This window comes from Salmo salar, chromosome ssa12 (assembly GCF_905237065.1).
Source record: "Salmo salar chromosome ssa12, Ssal_v3.1, whole genome shotgun sequence".
Lineage (NCBI taxonomy): Eukaryota > Metazoa > Chordata > Actinopteri > Salmoniformes > Salmonidae > Salmo > Salmo salar.
In genome coordinates this window covers 64,566,819-64,591,684 of record NC_059453.1, presented here as the reverse complement: position 1 = coordinate 64,591,684, position 24,866 = coordinate 64,566,819, and the positions used below count along the sequence as shown (strand labels likewise).

At 43.0% G+C, this 24,866-nt stretch overlaps 2 protein-coding genes across 2 annotated transcripts in view; both read left to right on the top strand.

Annotated features, from left to right (window-relative positions):
- The window catches only part of LOC106565575 (testis-expressed protein 264), a 202,354-nt gene extending 200,460 nt beyond the window's left edge, over nt 1-1,894 (top strand). Inside the window, exon 4 of the mRNA XM_014132849.2 lies at nt 68-1,894. Within this exon, the coding sequence (XP_013988324.2) occupies nt 68-393 (326 nt within the window). The 3' untranslated portion in view covers nt 394-1,894. The remainder of the gene's footprint in view (nt 1-67) is intronic.
- Nucleotides 1,895-7,028: 5,134 nt separating this feature from the next.
- Nucleotides 7,029-24,866, top strand: part of LOC106565576 (metabotropic glutamate receptor 2) — a 59,226-nt gene continuing 41,388 nt past the window's right edge. Inside the window, exons 1-2 of the mRNA XM_014132850.2 lie at nt 7,029-7,953; nt 17,252-17,981. Coding sequence (XP_013988325.1) covers nt 17,454-17,981 — 528 coding nt within the window. The 5' untranslated portion in view covers nt 7,029-7,953; nt 17,252-17,453. The remainder of the gene's footprint in view (nt 7,954-17,251; nt 17,982-24,866) is intronic.

Genomic DNA, 24,866 nt, shown 5'->3' with positions numbered 1-24,866 from the left:
TCTCACTCTTGAAAACGACGTTTTCAATTCGCCGTGTCACTTCACACCTCTCTTCCTGTGGTTGCAGGTGCAATGACCCACAGTGATGTCAGCAGCACTATGAGAGGCCAGGTGCAGTCAGAGAACACAGAGACGTCTCCAGCCCCCTCACTGCCCCCTTCACTGCCCCACAGGGACCAGGGGGACAGGGACGAGCAGGGGCAGGCCGAGGAACACACGGAGCCCATCGACGACACGGAGCACAGGGACAGGGGCTCCAGCGAGTCAGTGGGCAGCGGCTCTTCCTTTGAGGAGCTGGACTTGGTGGAGGAGATGGTGGGGGAGCTGGAGAGAGAGTTGGGGAGGGAGGAGGAAGGCCTCACGGTGGAGGAAGGAGCCAAGGAAGCCCCATGAGAGGCTGTCGCTAGCCTATGGGGGATGGAGAGGAGTAGAAGAGGGGGTGATAAAGGGATGGATGGCGGTAACTCCTCTGGGTGTATTATTCTGGGGTGGTAGAGAGATTTCTTCAGCGAATCTTAGTTGTCTTGTATGCCAACTTTTGTTCTGGACCTCTGTACTTTCCTTTACCTAAGACAGTAATTTCTTTTTTGAGAGATTATAACAAAACTCGTTATTTTTTGTAAAACATATCAATAACAACAGTTCTTCCTTTTTTCAAAAATGTCTTAATTTAAAAAAGGGTTTATCAATACTTAACAGATATAACGATTGTAGGATATGATACATTCACCAGTAGAAAATGATACACTCTTTGAGTGGAGAGAAATATTGTTACAATGTACTTGTGGGACTGATGAAAGTCAATCTTTCTTTTGATTTAAATATTGAAATGTTAAAAACATTGTGTACAATAGATTTTGTCATCTCTCATCATAGTAGACACACATTTTATATAAGATGGACAATTATATATAATCGAATATATAGTGTAAGATTAACAAACATATGAAGGAATCAAAGGCATTTAGTTGTGAATGATTTTTAATTGCATCTAACAACATATTGTGACAATTGAGATGCTACCTACTTGCAATGGGTTACAATGTTTCCAGAATACTGTTATGATGCCTTTTTACACTATTTAGTGACCAGAAAATCCAGAGCATGTGCTGTACAAGAGGGTATCTAAAGTAATATCTGCCTTATTCATTTTTACATGAATAACAACCTTACAAGGTCATTTTGCTTTTGCCCTCAATTTGAAATAGGTTTGACACCTGGGAAACTCTGAGAACTGGAGCAGGGCTTAAACCGAGTGGTGTAGACTAATCCATAGAATTGCAAGAAGTGGGGGGTTTAGGTGAAAGTCAGTTCACTCATAAAGTCATCAAGGGCTAGGATTTACAATTCAACTCTGAGATGGAAACAGTCTGAAAGTACTGTATTTTTATTCATCTGGTAGACTTATGTTAACTAACAGTTTAGCAATATAGCCAATCAAAAGAAAATATTTAAAATCTTCACCTTTCAGATGATCTGTTCTATTACTTAGGCCTAGGTGTTTCCAGTCGAAATCAAATCAAATGTTATTGGTCACATACACATGGTTAGCAGATGTTAATGTGAGTGTAGCGAAATGCTTGTGGTGTAGCGAAATGCTTGTGTCTAGAAACTTGTTCAACTACTCTGGTCTGTCATGTGTACCAATAGAATCTTTAGTCTTTGACTTGAATCCGGGAAACAATGTTCCACTTCTTTTAAGTATTAGAACAACTTCCTGTATGGCATGTTGATAATCCTATGATATAGACATGGGGCTCACGCCATTTGTTTTTGTCACATGTTCTTCTGTTGGATCTCTCGTCTTGTGCTTTGAGACACAAGACAAGATAATGTACAATGCCATGGAGGTGTCTTTCTGTCTGGAATAAACATGTTTAATTGCAAATGTTAACCTAGAGGATGTGCAATTGTAAAAATGTTCTGTATAAAATATCAATACAGAAAACTAATACTGTTTTGATATTGTACGCATATTGTGGTAAACCCATGTAGTATTCAGCTGGTGAAAGTATATTCCTCTGTCCCTATTTCTTACACTACAGTGCAGAAAACGAATCCTCTGTGGCCTTTTTATTGATGAGTCTCTCTTTTATGAAGAAGAGCTTGCCTCACATAGGTAGGGAGGGGTATTATATGAGGAAATTATAGATGGACCCAAAGCACCTACTAACTTAACAACCACTTTCTTTCATGCAACCAGCTTTCATGACCATTCAAACGTCTTTATTTTTATTGGAGGCCTGTATTGACTACAATTCTCTTCACTAAAGGAGGCTCAGAGAAAGGCCTGGTGAATAGATTTCAAAAAGCTACATGAAAGCGGGACAGTATGTGAAGAAAGAGCATCTCTGGTATAATGCATCCGCAATACAACTTGAGCCACCATGCAACCCCTTTGTGAAGGAGCCATTTGTCTCAGCACTCTCTTCAAGTAATAGATGTTTATGACAGAGTAAATCAATATGCACAATATGTGTGTGAAGAGCATACTTCTCTCGTACAATGGTCAGAAAGTGTTCATTGTGTTACCTATAATCCCAGTGCTTCTCCTCATACCAGTATTGGGAAAACTACATTTACAACTCCACAGGGTTGGTGGAGTAATTGATTACATATATTCAGTTTACATGTAATCTGATTACAAAAATGTTGTACCTAATCTGTTATATTACAAGCAAAAATATTGTAATCAGATTACATCTACTTTTGAAAAAAATAGATGATTACTTCTTTGATTACTTTTCAATTCAGAAAGGATGTTTGCGTAAAATATACATTGACACCTTTCTGTTTTCTCAATGACATTCAATTCAGCATTGAAAAAAGGCGCAAGTTTAAGTTTTTTCCACCTGAGCGAGTCTGACCACAAGTCAGAGACCAATATAATGACACTCCAAATGCGTTTGATGGATCCTGAGTTTGGGTCATCTAAAAATGACGTTGCTGATTTCAATTTTGGACAGGGAACTTTAACAGATCACATTTAGAAAGTAACCTACCCAACCCTGTATCTCCACATGGTAAGTGCTTCTCAGGTCATTTTATGTCTGAATACCCATTTCAGTTCACACAGACGAGGGAAGAGGCAGCAAAGTTGGCATAGTGCTACACGTCTTGACCCTTTTGTCTCTATGAAATGTAGATCTTACTGTATTGAGTGGGATTTCAATTTAACAATGACATTATTGACATTAATTGGCTTATACTTATCTTAAAACCCTTTCCAACTGTAATGGTTCTCTGAAATTGGAGACATTCAAAATCTATCTATAGGACCCTTTGAGTCTGTGGTGAGGGACTAATGTTATGGACATTCACTGCTAGTAATATTGACTTTGTGCGAACATTTGTTGCCTGGCTAACCTTTCTCTGAGCATTTAATAGAGCTTTTACATGGCCATAAAAAAATTATGCTGTTCATTTCTCCAAGATGGTTATCTGCTGCAGACCTTCTTGGCCAATCACTATTGATTAATGTCCTCATTTACAGAGAATCATTGATGTCACATTCAACTACTCTAGCAGTAGCCTATGCATTCTACCAGGGTGTGTCCTACAGTGTATCCATCAATATAACCCTGTTCAAGTCTGTTCTTCAATCCATTCCTCACTCATAGACTGTTGTTTGATTTATTCAATTGTTTCCAGATAGTGGGTTTCCACACTGTCAACTCCCTCCATCGGTGATATGCAAAGCATTTCTGAGGGAGCGGTGTGCAATACTTGTATCAATGATTTAATACACTATATATACAAAAGTATGTGGACACTCCTTCAAATTAGTGTATTCGGCTATTTCAGCCACACCCGTTGCTGACAGGTGTATAAAATCGAGCACACCGCCATGCAATCTCCATAGACAAACAATGGCAGTAGAATGGCTCAGTGACTTTCAACGTGGCACCATCATAGATGCCACCTTTCCAGGGGTCAAAGTAGATTTAATTTCTTACGTGTATGGGACACAATTGTGCGCAGTCATTTTTTATTATACTACAAACATTACAGGGTAGCCTACTCTGCTGACACTGACAAACAGATCAATAAAAACGAGGTTTTCTTATCTGTATAATTGGCCTACGAAAAGGGGAGACACATACAATATGATATTCATCTAACCTGGCGAAGGAAATTATTGACCAAAAACAAACACAAGTGGGACTGACCCAATAACAAAGACAGTGAATATGCACACTCACCGATGTTCTCCGCTGGTGCCAATAAGATACTGTAGGCTCCAGTTCGCTTTATTAACTTAATCATTTTGATGACTAAAAGACAGATTGCAGTCTTTTCAATGTCATCTCAGATCAGCAATAGCCATTTGCTTTCCAAACACTTTTTCCGCTATTGTATTTTTAATAATGCGATATGCCTGGCTGGGTCTGCTTTTCACTGACAGTCGCAACTCAACAATCATCTATTTGGTATTTGAAGCTCGCGCTGGCCAAATTGCGGGCCATTCTGTAGGCTATGCAATTTAAAATAATCCACCGTTTTTTAAAAAAAACGCGTATGTTATTTTGTGGCCAATCATGCTTCCTGGTGTAGTAGCCTATTTTAAAAAAACGATTTTATGTATTTTTTTTTTATAGACAGGAGTAAGCTAATTAGGCTATATCATTTTGGCAATGTAATTCAATGTACTTTCGGGAAAGCTTCCCCTAGCCTTATGGACACGCCTCATATGCCTTTTAAAATGGCAATAACACAACCAGTCATTATGTTTTCATCTGATTGTCAAACAATCACTTAACAAAGGGGATCCTGTACGCGCACATTCGTCCACTCACAAAATAATTGCAGCTTCCAAACCACAACAGTTCACTGTGCACCCACAATTTGATGAATGGAAAGAGACATCTGTTCCAAAACACCTACGTGTATTATAATGACATTCTGCGATTGTCATTGGGCCTACTCTTGTAGCCTGAATTGATGCATCCACTGTTGTCCACGCGCGCCTCCGTCTCGACCACTCATCTCCGCCTTGTCCACGAGCGTCTCAGCCACTCATCTGCGCTTAGACAAAATGTAAGTCTTCTCCTCAAACCTCAAAACAATTTGGAGCGTATACCAGCCGGTTCCAGGCAATTGGTTAATTGTTCATGCGGCTGATATGCAGTAATGTTAAATAATGGTGTAATAGTCTATCGTTTTTTTGGGCATGTTGTATTAATTGTGATATGCTCACGTTCTACCGGTACGGCGTACCACTCACTATCGAGTTCCAAACTGCCTCTGGAAAAGTCAGCACAATAACTGTTTGTCATGAGCTTCATGAAATGGGTTTCCATGGCCGAGCAGGCTGCACACAAGCCTAAAATCGCCTTGCGCAATGCCAAGTGTCAGCTGGAGTGGCGTGAAGCTAGCTGCCTATGGAGCAGTGGAAACGCGTTCTCTGGCAGTCAGACAGACGAATCTAGGTTTGGCGGATGCCAGAACGCTACCTTCCCCAGTGCATAGTGCCAAATATAACGTTTGGTGGATGAATAATGGTCTGGGGCTGTTTTTCATGGTTCGGGCTAGGCCCCTTAGTTCCAGTGAAGGGAAATCTTAATGCTACAGTATACATTTACACTCTAGACGATTCTGTGCTTCCAGTTATGTGGCAACAGTTTGGGGAAGGCCTTTTCTTGTTTCAGCATGACAATGCCCTCATGCACAAAGCGAGGTCCATACAGAAATGGTTTGTTGCGGTCAGTGTGGAATAACTTGACTGGCCTGCACAAAGTCCTGACCCCAACCTCATCGAACACCTTTGGGATGAATTGTAACGCTGACTGCGAGCCAGGCCTAATCTCCCAACATCAGTGAAGGACCTCACTAATGCTCTTGTGACTGAATGGAAGCAAGTTCTCGCAGCAATGTTCCAACATCTAGTGGAAATGCTTCCCAGAAGAGTGGAGGCTGTTATAGAAGCAAAAGGGGGGATCGACTCAATATTAATGCCCATGATTTTGGAATGAGATGTTCGACAAGCAGGTGTCCACATACTTTTGGTAATGCAGTTTAATTAAATCACTATGAAACCGTGATTACTCGATATTACACTCAGGCTTTTATATTCGGGGCCTCGTTTGGATCACTCCGCTTCCCATGGTCCTTTGTGGGACGCATTTTCAACCCTTCGGTCCCGCTCCAATCACTAGGCACATCGAGGTGGATTCTCTTCCGCATGGATTGGCGCTCTAAGCATGCGTTTAATCACCAAACATCTGCGACTCATTTAGAATATTTTTGCGAATTTCAGAGGTGAAATATTCCAAAGAGGCAGGCTAAAGGCCCTAAATGTTTTCCTTTTCATGGTGTCGGAGTGTGGGGTATTTGAATTTGAATCTTAAGTCGGCTATTCACCCCCCAGGTCTCTGCGCACCGTCTGGGTGGGCTAGGGAGATAGCAGTGATGTTTACCAAAAACGTGCCTGGCTTCCCTTTGTTGTTGTTTGAATCCCAGATTGAGCCATTCGTCTCACTCGTTATATATCCATTGAATGGATGTGTGTAGGCCTACCACATGCAGATTTGCTTTTTCAATTTGCCTACTGTGATGGCTGACAGATCACAATGATTTATCTGGCTCCCCACCTGTTCTCCAAAGGCAAGTTAGAAGAGCAGGCTACATACTGAAGATGGGGTAACACACTGCTTTGACAACTGATGTAATTAATAGTGAAACCCACATGGGGTATATTTAGTGTTTTGAGGACATGGAGATATGGCCTTCCCTATGTTGTTAATTATTAATCCTATTCCAGCGGAAGTGTGGATATGGATGACGTCGCATACTAAATCAGACCCTCCATGACTGTGTGATGTTGGTTTGGGCAGTGGTGATCTCGAGCCCACGTCCAGCACGCACAGGGTTACCACCTGGGAGCCACCTCGCGCTCTCACTCGCCTGCGCTGCCATGTCAGAACTTGTGTGTGGACTGGAAATAGAACATATATAGACCTCGCGGCAATGCAGCTAAGCAGTAGCCAAAGAGCTGCTGTTACAGGTTGTGCTTTCCCGATTAAACAAAATCAAGACGATTCCCTGAGCTTCTCCACATTTACACGCTCAGTGCAACCTAATCAACAGCTCTCAAAAACAGAAAAGGATAATAGAGAATTAGGATAATAGCGAATTTGTCTTCGTATTCTTATTCTTGTTATTGTATTAATATTAATAGACTATTACTTTGAATTTGCTACCATTAGTCTATTAGAAATTATAACAGTTCATCTTAAACATGTGAGAAAGACTATGGCCCATTTCTTATTGCACAGATCAAAATCAATCAATTGTACCTGTATTGTTTGCAGGTTGGTCGTTCATAACATGCAGGCTGGTTAGCCCACAGACACACAGGCGTTCGGTCTGTCCTCTTCTGGGTGTCAATATGACAGATCAGTTCACATGATGGCCTGTGGACTTCTGTGTTTTGTAAAACTAGGATATGCTTGTGAAATAATGATTTGACACCAAAAAATCTCGGGCACCCGGAAAAACATTTTTTCAACAGTCTTCTCATCTCCAGGCAGGCTAATTGATAACTGCGCTATCTCAATTGTTATCAAATAGATCTGTTGCACAGCCGAGTTTAGAAGGACAACGCGCTGTTAGTAATCTGAAGTAAGTATTTTGTTAAATTAGTGCATGAGGTATGTAAAATTTTGACTTTTTAACCTTGGCCACGGGATAAAATCTCAAGGAATCCGCGCGCTCGTCCGAGTCTTTTTCAGCACCAAGGACACTTACTCATGCGCGCCGCAGCTCTGAGGCGCGAAAACTTCATTCACTCTCGGTCCTAGTCCTGCCTTCCTTCACCGTGAGTATCCACCAGTTGTTTATTCCGCAGAGTAACACGAGATTTATCAAAAGCATCACCAAGGATATGAAGCGCACCACCTAATCTGTGTAACCTATCCGACTTGGAATCGTTTTGAAGTGAGATTCATTTGACAGGTAAGAGCTTTTGTTATTTGTGTACATTTGTTCCCAGCAACAGCAGCGTGCACTCCGTATGCACGATTACGACCATGTGGATGTATTTGTAAGACTATATCAATGCAACAAAGCTTTGTTACAGACATAGAAGAGATAACGATTGATAATGACAATATACAAACTACGGGATTAGTGTGCTAATCCCATTCTATTCCTACTTCGTTTTGACACACCTCTCATAATGTCTAGAATTATTTCTACATAATTTGTTTGATTGACAGGTTAAATACATTAAGGATTTTTTTTGTGAATGCAATTACTATAGAATAGGGCTACTTGGTTGTAATAGTAAACAAAGTAGATCATACCACCATCCTAATAATCTTTATCTGTTTAGATCTTTGAGCAAATTTAGTAGAGACACTAATCCATGAGAGAATCCAGATGGGACTCCTCATCCATGATATATTTTACTGTATTTCCATCATTCAACATCTATGTCTATAATGCTTTTATTTTATTTCATCTGATATTTAATGATAATTGATGAGACTCAAAATCAAGTTGCATTTCCCATAGATCATACAGTTGGTCAAATTATGATGTTTCCTAAAAGGGGGAGAAGGGGGAGAAGCCTTATCACAACGGCAATGCATCTTGGTGTCTTTCTTTGAGCAAATTATCTTGTAAAACAATGGCGAGCCCATGGCAGCACTCAGACCCAGACTGCAGAGATGTTGATTAGGGTAAATAATTCAAGATGTGGCTGAAGAGGAATATGCTCTTCTCTTCGCATCTGGAGATCCGAGCAGAAACAGGAACAGGAGGAGGAGACGAGCCACTCTTTGTGCACCCATCTCTTTAGTCCTAATGGAATCCAGCTCACCTGTATCAGCGTGGTGCAGAGTGGGCAGTGGCCCACGGCTAAGTGTGCACACGGGGGGAGGGCTGGAATCATGCTAATCCCCCTGGGTGTTTTCAGAGTAGCTGCTTCTCAGAGTATCTCAGAGCATGGCGGAGCAGTGTTATAGCTGAGCACCCAGCGTGTTAAGATGCTCCTTATCCGCTAAGAACACAAGCGTCTCCAGCACCGGGCCACGGAGTTCAGGTGACTATGAAGTGTTGTATAGATGGACAGGTGCACCTTACACCAGTTCACCTGTCTTGAAGCCTTGAAGTATGCCACCACCATTCACCAGATGCATTTACCATGGTCTAATGTATGGATCTACTGTATAGAAAATGATTTATAGAATCCAGTCAACTTCAGTGTGAATGTACATGGGTAGATCTGTTTTATCATTTTGTTAGAGCATGGGCTGATATACAGTATAGCGGGAAACCATAGCGATCCTATTACAATCTAATTTCTAATTCTATGGGGAAACCAAAGTAGCTAACACAACTCAAATGCCTGATAAGATATCTCAGTGTCACCCAGGTCTCTTATTCATCATTTGGGTTTTATTAGCTAGCTGTCATCTGTGATTAAAAAGCAGGATGATGAATGGCTGTGGTCCTATCAAACAGGACAGCTTAATTACTTACACCTCCTTTTGGCCTCTTAGGCTACCGATCTCATTTTAATTCACACACACACACACACACACACACACACACACACACACACACACACACACACACACACACACACACACACACACACACACACACACACACACACAGTGCTTCTATACCTACATGTATACTCTACATCCAGCTCCCATACTATCTGGTTTATGACATCGCTCATTGACTGTAATATAAACTTGAATCCATGTTTGATGTATGAGCTTGACAAAATAGGCTGGAATTCTTTAGACAACTAAATCATTAGTTGATTAAAAATCACTTGCCGATCAAATAAATGCCTGAACATCTCCTAGGACATTGTTTCAAGTGTGAGTTATGCTTCCAGGCATTTTTGTGCTTCCATAATAATGCAGCTAGAGTAGTATGCAGCAGATGTTGTGTGTGTCCCTGGACTGGTATACCTGTAGAGCTAATAGAGAGGCCTGGGGACAGTCAAGGATCCCTGAGGTTGCTATGCAGGACCAGGGACAATGTGTGTTCAGCCATGCAGCTGTCTCACTGAAAGTTATTTGGTTTATGTTGTGAGAATCTTGTGTTCCCTGCAGCACGTATATCATTTGTATTGGGGATGTATGTATTTGTGCACGTGAGTATGTGTGTTTGAGAGATAACAAGACAGAATGAAAGCATGTCTCAGGTTTCAGTTTAGGATCAGGGGGGGTCCACATTTGTTTCTTTCTTGTCATTGACGGTGTGTGAGATGAATAATGGAAAGATCCACAGAAAACCTAAGGCAACCCCTGAAACATAAACTCCATGCCTCCATCACCCTGTCTGGGCCGATCACAGCTCTGCCTGTAATGAGCTCACGGACACACAGAGAACACAGAGAGGCGAGGAATCTTAAATGAGGTAGTACACAGTGAGGTGGAATCAGGCCCCTGGGAAGGGGAGAAGCTATGGAACTGTACCAGGGGATTCCCTCTCTCACACAGGTGCAGAGAGTGCCAGGGATGGAGTTACTGTAAGGGAGGAGCTGAGAGGCAGAGAAAGCTAGTAATGGCAGACACACATGACCAAATCCAAACCTATTCTTTGTTCAGTAGCTGAAAAGTCTGGACCGCTTGGTCTACTGTCAGCTCAATGATGAGAGGAGATGAACTGTGGTGGTGTGAGATTGAGTAAGTTCCTGATTTGGTAGACATCTTCTTAATTGCTGTATATGTCCACTCTTTGTTATTCAGCACCGGCCTCAGATTTCCTGGGCTGCTATCGTTTAAACTTCAATTACTGCTTTTCCCCTTCATTTGTTTGGTATCAGTGACCTTATTTGGAAAGTTCAGTGCTCTTCACTTTCAGAGATGGGTTTGTCTTTTTGCCTCAGCAATCTCAGTGGTTATCATTGATCCAGTCAATCTCCCAGGCCTGGATTCATGGAACTGGATTCAACTGGTTATTCCTCTGCAGTTGAAGTGTTACTTCATGATATAAAATGAATGAAAATGCTCCTGAAGAAACTTTGTTTGTTATGCAACTTTTCAGCACTGAAGTTGAATGTCTTTCCGGGCAAGTTGAAGTCCACAGTCTGTCAAAGAGAGAGAGGAAGTGGTTTTCAATCTATAACAGGTATGATCAAACCTGTAGCGAGTTCTGAATGGGTTATAAGATTATAATTAAAGATTAAGATCACTTTATTGGTCAATTGTACACAAAGGTCCAACTGAAATGTGACTTCTGCTTTTAACCCAACCCCTCCAAAAGACACAAAATACACACATACAGCTATTGGAGAGGTGTGGGGGGCAATGGAATCTAGGATTTGATACCACCAACCCCCCGGTTGCCAGCTCACTTCCTGTCAGACCCCCCCCCTCCACTAAATGAGTTGCTAGAGAGACAGAGAGAGATGTTAGACACAGAGTTAGGCAGAGATATATGAGGGGGAGCCCCAAATGAAAGACATATTTGTCAGGCTGCCACTGACTGCTAAGGTAGTTCTCTCGTTGCACTACCATGGCCAGATTAGGGGGATGGAAATTGGGATTTCTCCACTCTCTGTGTTCAGATTAATTACTGTCAGGCTAGCCTTGGCACAGCGTGGCGTCACATTTGGAACGGTGTGGAGTGGACTTGCCAGTGTTAGCGTGTGTCATGACAATCAATTATTTATAGACGTTAAGCATGTTTCTTCTGTGATAACTGGGTGATATTTTTCATACATACTTATAAATCCATTACTCAAATCTAGTTGTAATGGAATAGGAAATTAAGATTGCTGCTTTAAAAAAAAGTTTGTTCAGTTTCTCAAAGATGCTGACGGCATTTTCTCATAAAGGGGGTTGCCACAGGTGATGCTCTGATTGCAGGGCAGGAGGTTGATGAATTGTTTGGTTGGGTGATGGTTGGGTGATGTGAGAGGTCAGAGCACTCAATGACCCCTCCCTTTCCCATTAGCAGACCCGTCCCCAGTCTTCCTCCGCCCAGGCCCATTCTCGTTGTTAGCTGGATATTTCATTTTGGGGGAAGCCTAGCTCCATCACCCTCCTCTCCTCTCCTGTCGATGTGGTGCTCCCAGGCAATTATTCCACAGGGAATCTCCTCCCTGGTCTTCCCTGGGCTCCAGCCTGCATATAGATGCCCACTCCCCAGCCTACCTGCCTTCCTATTATCATGTTAATGCAGCAGCTCTCCACTCCTGCCTGAGGAGGTGATTGAAAAAACGGAGACAAAATAACACCTTGTGAAGCTCTTCCTCCTCTTTCCTCTTCTCCGCCCTCCCTCCTTCTCCTCCCCCCTCTTCCATCCTTGCCTGCTTTCCAAAACCTTCCCATTCCTTCACACCACCTGGCTTGAAGAGTGTAAGAGTCTGGCAGTCTCCACACACTTGAATTAAAAAGGCCATCTGGTGAAGCGGAAAGCAGAAACTAGAGGGAAGAGAAGGGAGATGGCTGCATGGGAGGAGAGAGGATGAAATGTGGCTGGGTGCTCTTTGAAGTAATACAAATCAAATTGTATTTGTCACGTGCTGAATACAACAGGTGTAGACCTTACCGTGAAATGCTTACTTACAAGCCCTTAACCAACAATGCAGTTTTAATAAATTAGAGTAAAAAAAATATTTACTAAATAAAATTAAGTAAAATTAAGTAACACAATAAAATAACAATAACGAGACTATATACAGGGCTTACCGGTAACGAGTCAAGGTACGGGGCTACAGGTTAGTCGAGGTAATTGAGGTAATATGTACATAGAGGTAGGGGTAAAGTGACTATGTATAGATATAAACAGCGAGTAGCAGCAGAGTAAAAAACCGAAAACAATTTAGGACGGGGAAATCATTGTAAGCCTGTTGACCGTAAAGAAGACATGGCATTATACGCATTATCCTTTGCTGTCAGACAGTGGTTGTGTGGAGAGGTGCTGTATAGTTTCACTGTGTTTATCTGACTCTCCGGGGCTAAGCCAAACGCCTGACATTCCCACTCTCACTTGGTATTGGAGAAAAAAGACCTGTCAGCCCACAAAACGCTGCAGCAGAGAGGTGCTGTAAAATAAAATGCAACGTGTCACTTCTAGCATACATACATCCACAAAACCCCACAGGCATTTGCCTCTAAAGTATCTGCAGAGCAGAAATAACATTGACGGTTAGGGTGTATTGGTGAATTGAAGATATGCTGGTGGTTTATCTGTAAGTTACAGGTAGAATAGCATACCTGGCAGTAAAGTGTGAAATAGAGCCATGCATTGGTTGATGGATGTAGTGGATGAAGTATGTATGTGTGTGCGAGTGAGAGGATGGGGCCAGTTTACAGCAGGCTTCTTTCCCAGTGCTCCCACAGGACGTTACTCTATGGTCAGATTGTCCACTTGTCCTCTCCTCGGCCTCACCCGTCTCGTCCCAACCCTTCGTGACTCCGGGCAAGTTTCCATGGAAACAAAGTATAGAGAGGTTTCCTAATTAGTGGGAGAATGTGTGTGGGTGAGATGAGCATATATATATCTCTGAGTGGACATGCGCACACACACACACACATACGAATGTATGCACACGCAGGCATTCACACACATGCACACACATACACATAGACACACTTTCGCACGCAAACACAGGCGAGCAGGGAAGAGCTACAGCAATGACTGAAAAACTGCACTTTTAGACTTTTTGATTTCAGAGAATGGTACTCTACTTAATTTAGGTAGTAAATATCCTGCCATACAGAGCCGTATACAACATGAGATGGTCGATGGCCATAGTGATGGATAACATGAAAGAGTACTTCAATTCAATAGCGTTCTCCCAGACCCTCAAAACAAGGAAACACTTTGAGAAATCCAAATGAAATCAGTACAAAGCCAGACTGCCTTTTTTATGACTCATTTTCATAATCTCTAGCTTTCTCAGTGAGCGGATTTGACTGGCAGAGGCAGCTAGTGGCAGTGGCTCATGCAGATGATACTGGCTCAATATCCTGCTCCAATAAACTGCTCCTTTCCCTCCTCTGTAGTGTGGCTAATTAAACCCAGGGGAGGATGGAGGAGAAGAGTGACATGATGCTGGCTGCTGCCCCTCCTCTGGACCCATCCATCCATCTCTACTGGAACCACTCTGGGTCCGGGTCCTTACACAGCTCCACACCCAGGGCCTTGCTGCTCTACAGGGGCTGCGTCCCAAATGGAAGGCTATTCCCTAGTGCACTACTTTTGACAAGGGTCCATAGGGCTCTGGTCAAAAGTAGTGCACTATGTATGGTATAGGGTACCATTTGGGATGAAACCAGGGTCTGGCTCTGCCTCCCTACTGACCAGAGGGGAGGGGCAGTGGACATAAGAATTTGGTTCAGCATGGTCACCCAGTTCACCTTTGAGTTGAATTGGGGAAACATGTTAGTAATTAGTAGGGATATAAACTAAGCAAAAAAAGAAACGTCCTCTCACTGTCAACTGTGTTTATTTTCATCAAACTTAACATGTGTAAATATTTGTATGAACATAACAAGATTCAACAACTGAGACATAAACTGAACAAGTTCCACAGACATGTGACTAACATAAATGGAATAATGTGTCCCTGAACAAAGGGGGGGTCAAAATCAAAAGTAACAGTCAGTATCTGGTGTGGCCACCAGCTGCATTAAGTACTGCAGTGCATCTCCTCCTCATGGACTGCACCAGATTTGCCAGTTCTTGCTGTGAGATGTTACCCCACTCTTCCACCAAGGCACCTGCTAGTTCCCGGACATTTCTGGGGGGAATGGCCCTAGCCCTCACCCTCCAATCCAACAGGTCCTAGACATGCTCAATGGGATTGAGATCTGGGCTCTTTGCTGGCTATGGCAGAACACTGACATTCCTGTCTTGCAGGAAATCATGCACAGAACGAGCAGTATGGCTGGTGGCATTGTCACGCTGGAGGGTCATGTCAGGATGAGCCTGCAGGAAGGGTACCACATGAGGGAGGAGGATGTCTTCCCTGTAACGCACAGCGTTGAGATTGCCTGCAATGACAACAAGCTCAGTCCGATGATGCTGTGACACACCGCCCCAGACCATGACGGACCCTCCACCTCCAAATCGATCCCGCTCCAGAGTACAGGCCTCAGTGTAACGCTCATTCCTCTGACGATAAACGCAAATCCGACCATAACCCCTGGTGAGACAAAACCGTGACTCGTCAGTGAAGAGCACTTTTTGCCAGTCCTGTCTGGTCCAGCGATGGTGGGTTTGTGCCCACAGGCGACGTTGTTGCAGGTGATGTCTGGTGAGGACCTGCCTTACAAGCCCTCAGTCCAGCCTCTCTGTGCAACTATTGGTTACATTTATTTGTATGCAGTCTTGGTTTTCATTGGTTTCAGTTGGACAAAAATAGAAAGAACTGAAACAAAGCTGTGAATGAGTAATCACAATGTCATTGTGGTTGTTATAAATCTGCCACTACAGTACTTTCTCAATGTAAATATCATGATATTTATGCAAAATTGTCTGCAGGACGTAGGAATAATCTTATGCAGTAGAAACAGTGTTTAGATTCAATCCATCAGGGGAAAATAAGTCTTCAGCTACTGCTGCAGGGACATTTCAACAGCTCTTTGTGAGTGTGTGTATGACAATGTATGTGTTTGTGTTGGCTAAATCTGTCTCATTTGCATCATTTGCTTTGACAGTGTTCCCCAAGGGATACCTTTTTATACAATTTGTGTTCGTGCATGCATCTGTGTGTGTGTGTGTGTGTGTGTGTGTGTGTGTGTGTGTGTGTGTGTGTGTGTGTGTGTGTGTGTGTGTGTGTGTGTGTGTGTGTGTGTGTGGCGCGTGCAACAAACAGCTGTGGACTCGTTTCCCTGCAATAAGAGGCATGCGGTCAAACAGGAAACTAGATGGAGAGAGGGAAAGAGAGAGAGAAAGCGAGGAAGATTAGAAATGGAGAGATGGAGAGAGTTTCGCACCAGAACAGTCACATGGCCCCTCAGGCACAGTTGAAGACAAACACATTCTATTCCAGAGGAAGCCATTCACCATGGGGGAGTGATGCCGTCGGTCGCTAGCGAGCTGCTTAAGAACTCAGACATGAGAAAACACTCTGGAGAATCCAGCCAGCGTCCTCCGTACACACTGTTCTCACTCACTCTCACATCACACACCATATATATATGCATGTTATACACCTGTGCAAAGAAACTAGAGCGACATTTCTCCCTAATATAGGTTACTATATATAAAACCAGGGACTTCTGTGGCGTCCTACATCAGCATGTTTAGTGGTATTTCCTATTTGTGTTGTCGCCTTCTGGCTTTGAAACCGATGATTATGTCACATTATCCTGCTATATGACTTGACAGACCCCTAGTCATTTAAAAAAGATATGCTGTTGAATATTACATATGTAGAATGGGAAAAGGGCCAGCATGCTGCATTATGAATATAGTTGCATGTCACAAGAGAATGGAAGTAGTAAGTTAATATACATTAGCCTATGTAGTATTGTACATGTGTAACTATTAGAAATGTTCTATTATCACTTTTTTTTCAATGTGTCATTATCCAGTGACTATCCCTGCATCCTACAGCAGTTATTATCAACACAAATTTCACTGGAATCATGCAACACAAATTTCACTGGAATCATACAACACTAATTTTACTGGAATCATACAACACTAATTTTACTGGAATCATACAACACTTATTTTACTGGAATCATACAACACTAATTTTACTGGAATCATACAACACTAATTTTACTGGAATCATACAACACTAATTTCACTGGAATCATACAACACTAATTTCACTGGAATCATACAACACTAATTTGACTGGAATCATACAACACTAATTTCACTGGAATCATACAACACTAATTTCACTGGAATCATACAACACTAATTTTACTAGAATCATACAACACTAATTTCACTGGAATCGTACAACACTAATTTTACTGGAATCATACAACACTAATTCTACTGGAATCATACAACACTAATTTTACTGGAATCGTACAACACTAATTTTACTGGAATCGTACAACACTAATTTGACTGCAATCGTACAACACTAATTTTACTGGAATCATAAAACACTAATTTCACTGGAATCATACAACACTAATTTTACTGGAATTGGAATCATACAACACAAATTTGACTGTCTCGTGAAGATGATGTATATGGAAATGAGAATGTGTCCAAGGCACCTTGATTTTCTTGGAATGTATGTGTGTGAAACAAAGGTCTCGTTGTATTGTAGCATTGACTGACTCCCCCTCTGTTTGATGCATAGGCTGTACTCTCCAGAACCTGATGCAGGAGATGGCCTCAGCCAGGACAAAAACACTGGCGCTTTGAGATCTGGTGCCGCCGTGCCACGCTGCTCTGTTCCTTGCTAGCCTACTGTACCCTCCCCAGCTCCAGAGAGAACAGAGAGAACCAGAGGAAGAGAAACACCCCACTGCAGTGATCGGACTCACCCAGGGCCCAGGGCCATGTCACCAGGGATGTCCCCTGGGTTGGGGCTGTACCCCCTTCCCCGACCCCTCCACCTCTCCCACCTCTGCCTGTTGTGTGTGTGTGTGTCCTTCCTGGCCCAAGCCCCACTGGGTCTCCCCATGTCAGGCTTCAATACGGACACCAAGAGGGAGATCACAGTGGACGGGGACCTGATCATAGGAGGGCTGTTCCCTGTGCACCAGAAGGGCGAGGGTGCCGAGGACTGTGGGAAGATCAACGCTCAGAGAGGGATCCAGAGATTGGAGGCCATGTTGTTAGCCCTGGACGAGATCAACAAGGACGAGCGCCTATTGCCGGGGATACGGCTGGGAGCCCACATCCTGGACACCTGCTCTAAGGATACCTACGCCCTGGAGCAGTCCCTGGAGTTTGTCCGTGCCTCCCTCACCAAGGTGGATGATAGCGAGTACACCTGCCCTGACGGCTCCTACGCCATCCATGATGATGTCCCTCTGGCCATCTCTGGGGTGATAGGAGGCTCCTACAGTGATGTCTCCATACAGGTACAGTACTGACTCTACACTCTAACAATATTTGTTTATGTTGCTCTATTCTATAGGCTCATACTTGGATCTTAACTATGGTTGCTGATATGAGTACTGAGAGTTTTCTAGATTCTTGCTAAAGATACTTTCTAAAGGTGATACGTTGTTTTTTTTACTCTGAATTGCTCCTAGTTTATTTAGTATCTCCCAGTCTCTGGTTTTGAGCAATCCCAACCCATGCTTGGTAAATGCTGATGCACTGACTGTTCTATAAATCTATGTTACAGTCCAGATAGCCGTCGTTTCCCTCCATAGAATAGAGAAGGGACACAATGATTGATGATCATATAACTTTCTCTCTTTATTTAAAGTACTGGCATGCAATTACGGTGCTCCATGTTTAGTGGGATGTTAACACAGTAGCTTTGATGAGTATGGGTTCCGCATGCCAGATCTGTTTGCCCATATGCTTGGCTGATCTCATTTGGAGGAGCTTCTCTCTTCCTTGGTAATTCAAACTCCAGCCTGTCAGATGCAAACACGCTGCAGATGTTGGGTTGAGGAGGACGGGCTGACAGGATGACTAGTGACATCATGATTACTCTCAGTAGCAGTAACAATAGTATCAGTAACGGCTGACTGGTGAGGTGAAACAAGGCGAGCTCCTCACATTGACCTGATGAAAGGCCTACTAATTGCAATAAGATCTCACGGTTTGACCAATTTGCCCTAGCAAAACCCAAGCTTATTTGATGTTAATAGCGCTCAACGTTGTCCCTAGTGGCGGGTTTTTGAAGGCATCTCCCGACTTCCTGGGGACATGGATGGATGTCCAATTTCAAAGTCAATCTTGAGTGACCTGCCTGACTAATTGGGCCCACGTTTATTGGGACTTAATAAAGCCACTGCCTTGTGAGAGGAGATGCTCCGTAGCACCCAGACTGGGAGAGAGAGAGAGAGTGTGTGCGTGCGTGCATGTCATAGATAATTGTGGACATTCACTTGCACACTCTACACACAATCACCCGTATTTACATGCTCACATACACACATCAGCCAACTCCCAGCTCTGTCAGAGGAACTTCTCTAGCCTGAGGTGATACCTCCCCATACTCAATGATTATACCGTAGTTACCTTCTGGCTAGCCCACAGTAGTATAACAGGCTTAGCATCACACATGACATTGTACCTTCTGGGCATCCACAGACCACCAATGGGTTTCAATTAGGGTCCAAGGCATTATTAAAACAGCAGATTTAATCACGGCAGCCTGCATGGATATTTCCTCCAGTGGGTGTACTTCAGTATGCTTGGGGCCCAGCCAGTTACTGTGGTGGCTTCCTTCCTTCCCTCTCCTCTGCTTCATAGGCAGAATGACTGCATCCTATGCTGCTTGGGAGACAGGGAGGGCTGGATGAATAATAGATTGGACCATTCTACCCAGAGGGGGAGGGTGTGCTCTCTGCGTGAGATATGCCCATATGTCAGGATAAAAGTATGTCATGAAGGTATGTAAAAAGCTTGGGAAGGCTCACTCTCTGGGGTGCCTTAGTGAGTGCGTCACAGTGCTTAATTGTAGATACTGATGGCATCGCTGGGAATCCCCGTAGTTGAAAAGGTGCTCATGATTTGAGCAATATTTGAACTATTCCTTAATGATGAGTTTCGTGCTGAGAGAGATCTTCCAGCGACTGCGGCGTTCATGCACTGATCAGCCATTATCTAAACACCAGAGCAGAATTGGAGACTCCACTACAAGTAATTAATTTAGAAAATAGACTGAATACAGCAATGTGCTATTACTAGCTCCAATCTATTGTTCTGTGTATTCCTCCAAAAAAAAACATAAATACCTCATAGGAGAGAGGGCCTGTGAGGAGCTATGGGATAAAAAGACTCAGAGTACCGGGGATGGAGAGAAAGTATAGAGGACATGCAAACATACGTAGGCTTGATAAACGAGGTATAATTTTGGTAAAGACTATCTGGGACTTCTATCTCCTCTCAGGGAGCATGCCCTTGTCCTGTGGTAATTTATAGAGGTGCTATTACCCGTTTCTGTTCTCAGGGTTGCCCCAGCTTCTCCCACAGTGGCTCCACGGAATCTATCAGCGGGTTGAATAGACCCACCTGCCTCCTGCCTTTGGATAACACTTTTTTAACCACATGACCTCTACCCTGTACTTAGACTACACACAGTCTCAGAGGGGGAAGGGGATAGCCTGGTAACTGATCTGTTTGTGCTCTGTTTGTGCGGCTGAAGGAGCGCTTTCTCACTTTCTGTGTTGTAGTGCTGAGCCGGTGGGCCTGTGGGTGTCTGTCTGATGAACAAGACCCAGTCTATTAGGACTGATTGAACTTGTCTTGGACTGCTCTACACAGGGTCCCAGGGAGTGTGAATCTGTCATTACCTTCACGCTGACACTACTGCCTGTGCTTTATTGAGTGTTTTGTTCAGCCTTCCTTTTGTGTGCTGAGCAAACTAGCCCTACATTATTAAGACTAATCTTCCCTTGTATTGCACTTCCTTTATCATTCATGTATTTTTAAGCACTTTGGGTTTGTGGAACAGCGCTTCGCAAACACACTGTACTGTCATCACAATTACCGCTGCTGTAATTCCTGCAAAGGCTTACATTGTGGTGTGGACTGCGGAGTGTCTAATTCATAAACACTGATTGATGGCCACATAAACAATGATTTCCTGTGCTCCTAATAGGCTGTCAAATTGAGCCAGACAGTCAATGATGATGGATGAAATGTAGCAGCCAGTCATTGGTTGAAATGATGTTATTCAGAGATATGCAGGTAAAGTGAGTATTGAGTGTGTGTGGGCATCGTTCACACGAGCTGCATTTTCTACTACTCTGCAGCCTTTGGCTCCTCAGCCCTCTCCTCTCATGTCTGTCTGTCCTGCACTCCCTGTATAATCCTGATGAGTCAGACTAGAGGCCACGTCTGGGCCGTCCAGGCCGTGTGAAAGGTCACTGTATCTGACCTCCCCGTGTGAACCCCCAGGTGGTCACGTCTGATGTGTGTGAAGCCTCCAGGGAGATGGGCAGGCCACAGGACATCTCACAATCCTCTGCTAAAGGTCCCCATTACCATGGAGATGCACCGGAACATGGCTGCCTCCACCCCACTGGAGGTATGGGACTGGGGAGTTTGGGTCTGGGAGTCTGGACTGGACTGGTCACAATGAGAAGGTTGGTGCTGCTGCAGCCTGCCGGACGCATGGTGGTGTTGTTGTGTCCCAGAGTCCGATGTGATCTGTGGGCGGATCTGGCCCAGGGACTTGCCAGTGGGTGTCATGGTGTTCCACAGACACAGATTGGGAGGTAGTGTGGAGGCGAGGGCCTGTGACTCCATTGGAGGCTCCACACAGGCTTACCCACACTGTTAGCTGTTTTTGTAATTTTATCAGTAACTTACTGTATTAATCAATAGTATGATACCGTATAACTGAATACAGTCGATTACCGTATAATGCACAGTAAAATACCATCCATTTGTATTACAGCACACTGTATGACCTTTCTATAATTAAAACACTAAAACACTGTAGAATGCACAGTAAAATACCGTAAATGGTGCATTGTGGAAAAATGTGAGTGGGGAAAGAGAGTCTGTGTCATTAACATATTTAAGGCATGCTTTGTAAGAGACATTATTTGTTGCACCCTTGAGTGAGAATGCTGTACCGCACAGAATACGTTAATATACTGTATTATAGGAATTCTACAAACCTTGTCCTGAAACTTTACAGTAACTTAATGGCAAATTGCTGCCAGTAATTTACTGTAATTGTCATGTGTGCTCCCTCTCCGGCCTCTAGGTCACCAGGCTGCTCGTTATGGTGCACACCTGTCACCATCGTTACGCGCACCTGCGCGTCATCAGACTCACCTGGACTCCATCACTTCCCTGATTACCTTCCTTATATATGTCACTCCCTTTGGTTCCTTCCCCAGGCGTTATTGTTTCTGTTCCTGTGTCATGTCTGTGTGTTATTCGTGTTTCTTATTTTGTTTATTTATTAAAACGCTCACTCCCTGAACTTGCTTCCTGACTCTCAGCGCACATCATTAAAGTAATTCAGAATACAGTACCATACCGCATTTTTGGAGCACCAAAAACTTTGTGAACACTAGTGGGTGCATGGTAGTGCTGAGCGATTAACTGAAATTTCAGTTATTTTCAGTTTTTTAAAACAACTAATTGACCAACGTCGGTTCAATTATTAGAATTTTCAGTGAGCTCAATGCACACATTACACTGTTTCTGTAGAGATAAATCAGATCAAGCCCATACTGTGCGATGTAGTAGTGAGTTTCCAACAGGCCAATGTTCTACATAATTTAGTGCAGAAAACCTGGTAATTAACTACAATGACCAAAATCCATTGTGTGCCTAATTGTCTGGTCTATGTTTCTTTTACCATTGCTATGTAAAAAAGAAATGAAGAATGTGCGATCGAGAGAGATAGAGAGAAGTTGCTTCGTGAGGTACCTTTACCTGAAAATACATGATCTAAGTGATTGATAGTTGGTATTCAGCAGTCATAAATGCCCTATTTACGTTGAAGAACTAATAAAATAGGGATTTTGTCAGACAGCATAGGCAGCAGCTCCATAGAGATGAGATGATGACTTGGAATGAAACAATAAAGTAATCAAATAAAACAAATGTAATATACACAACAACTGAAATACTTTATTAAAGTAAGGTAATGTGAATAAATGATGGTTAATAAGTGATGAGGTAATGGGCAGTCACTACGATCATGGGACTTTTATTAATTGTTCTATTCTGTGTTGAAAGCAAAATCGAAAACTGTGATAATGTTTTAATAATCGATCTGAAATCGAACTGAAACCGAACCGACCTCATAAAAGCACTAATCTCAGCACTAATGCATGGTATTATTGTTTCTCACGGAATAGCATATTCTAAGGCATGTCTTGTAGGTGGCTATATTTCTTGCACCCGTTAGTGAGAGTGCTGTACCAATTTAAGTGATATGTGGTAGTGGTTCCCTAACAATGAAATATATATAGGGGACAGATCAGAGTAGCAGAAAGTCTCAAAACTTTAATGGCTGAGTGGCTAGCCATGTCCTTTTGATCTGTCTGCCTGTCCGTTTAGAAGCCTTTGTTAAGGCCTAAAGTGCAAGCCATATAAAACACAAATTATCAGTTGGTATGCTGTGATATATTTAAGCAATAAGGCACGAGGGGGTGTGGTATATAGACCAGAGGACATTTCTCCAAAAAGTACGATCTCTGTCCCCATGTGCAGTTGCAAACCGTAGTCTGACGTTTTTATGGTGGTTTTGGAGCAGTGGCTTCTTCCTTGCTGAGCGGTCTTTCAGGTTATATCGATATAGGACTTGTTTTACTGTGGATATAGATACTTTTGTACCTGTTTCCTCCAGCATCTTCACAAGGTCCTTTGCTGTTGTTCTGGGATTGATTTGCACTTTCCGCACCAAAGTACGTTCATTTCTAGGAAACAGAACGCGTCTCCTTCCTGAGCGGTATGACTGCTGCGTGGTCCCATGGTGTTTATACTTGCGTACTATTGTTTTTACAGATGAACATGGTACCTTCAGGCGTTTGGAAATTGCTCCCAAGGATGAACCAGACTTGTGGAGGTCTACAATTGTTTTCTGAGGCCTTGGCTGATTTCTTTTGATTTTGCTGTGATGTAAAGCAAAGAGGCATTGAGTTTGAAGGTAGGCCTTGAAATACATCCACAGGTACACCTCCAATTGACTCAAATTATATCAATTAGCCTATCAGAAGCTTCAAAAGCCATGAAATCATTTTCTGGATTTTTCCAAGCTATTTAAAGGCATAGTCAACTTAGTGTATGTAAACTTCTGACTCACTTGAATTGTGATACAGTGAATTATAAGTGAAATAATCAGTTGGAACAATTGTTGGAAAAATGACTTGTGTCATGCACAAAGTAGATGTCCTAACCGACTTGCCAAAACTATAGTTTGTTAACAAGAAATTTGTGGAGTGGTTGAAAAACAAGTTTAATGACTCCAACCTACGTGTATGTAAACTTCTGACTTCAACTGTATACACCTCACACACATTGTTATGACCTTAAACAAAGAAGACACCTGAACCATGTCAGATATAGAGTTGAAATGTATTACATTTTGCATCCCAATATTACACTTTATATACACCACAGAAGACTGAAATATTTATTTTACTTAACTAGGCAAGTCAGTTAAGAACATATTCTTATTTGTTCTTTTTCTCAAATGACTGCCTCGCCTGGTTCACCAACTACTTCTCAGATAGAGTTCAGTGTGTCAAATCGGAGGGCCTGTTGTCCGGACCTCTGGCAGTCTCTATGGAGGTGCCATAGGGTTCAATTCTCGGGCCGACTCTTTTCTCTGTATATATCAATGATGTCGCTCTTGCTGCGGGTGATTCCTTGACCCACCTCTATGCAGACGACACCATTCTGTATACATCTGGCCCTTCTTTGGACACGGTGTTAACAAACCTCCAAAAGAGCTTCAATGCCATACAACACTCCTTCTGTGGCCTCCAACTGCTCTTGAACGCTAGTAAAACTAAATTCATGCTCTTCAACCGATCGCTGCCCGCACCCGCCCGCCCAACTAGCATTACTACTCTGGACGGTTCTGACTTAGAATATTTGAACAACTACAAATACCTAGGTGTCTGGCTAGACTGTAAACTCTCCTTCCAGACTCATATTAAGCATCTCCAATCCAAAATGAAATCTAGAATCGGCTTCCTATTTCGCAACAAAGCCTCCTTCACTCACACTGCCAAACATACCCTCATAAAACTGACTATCCTACCGATCCTCGACTTCGGCGATGTCATTTACAAAATAGCCTCCAACACTCT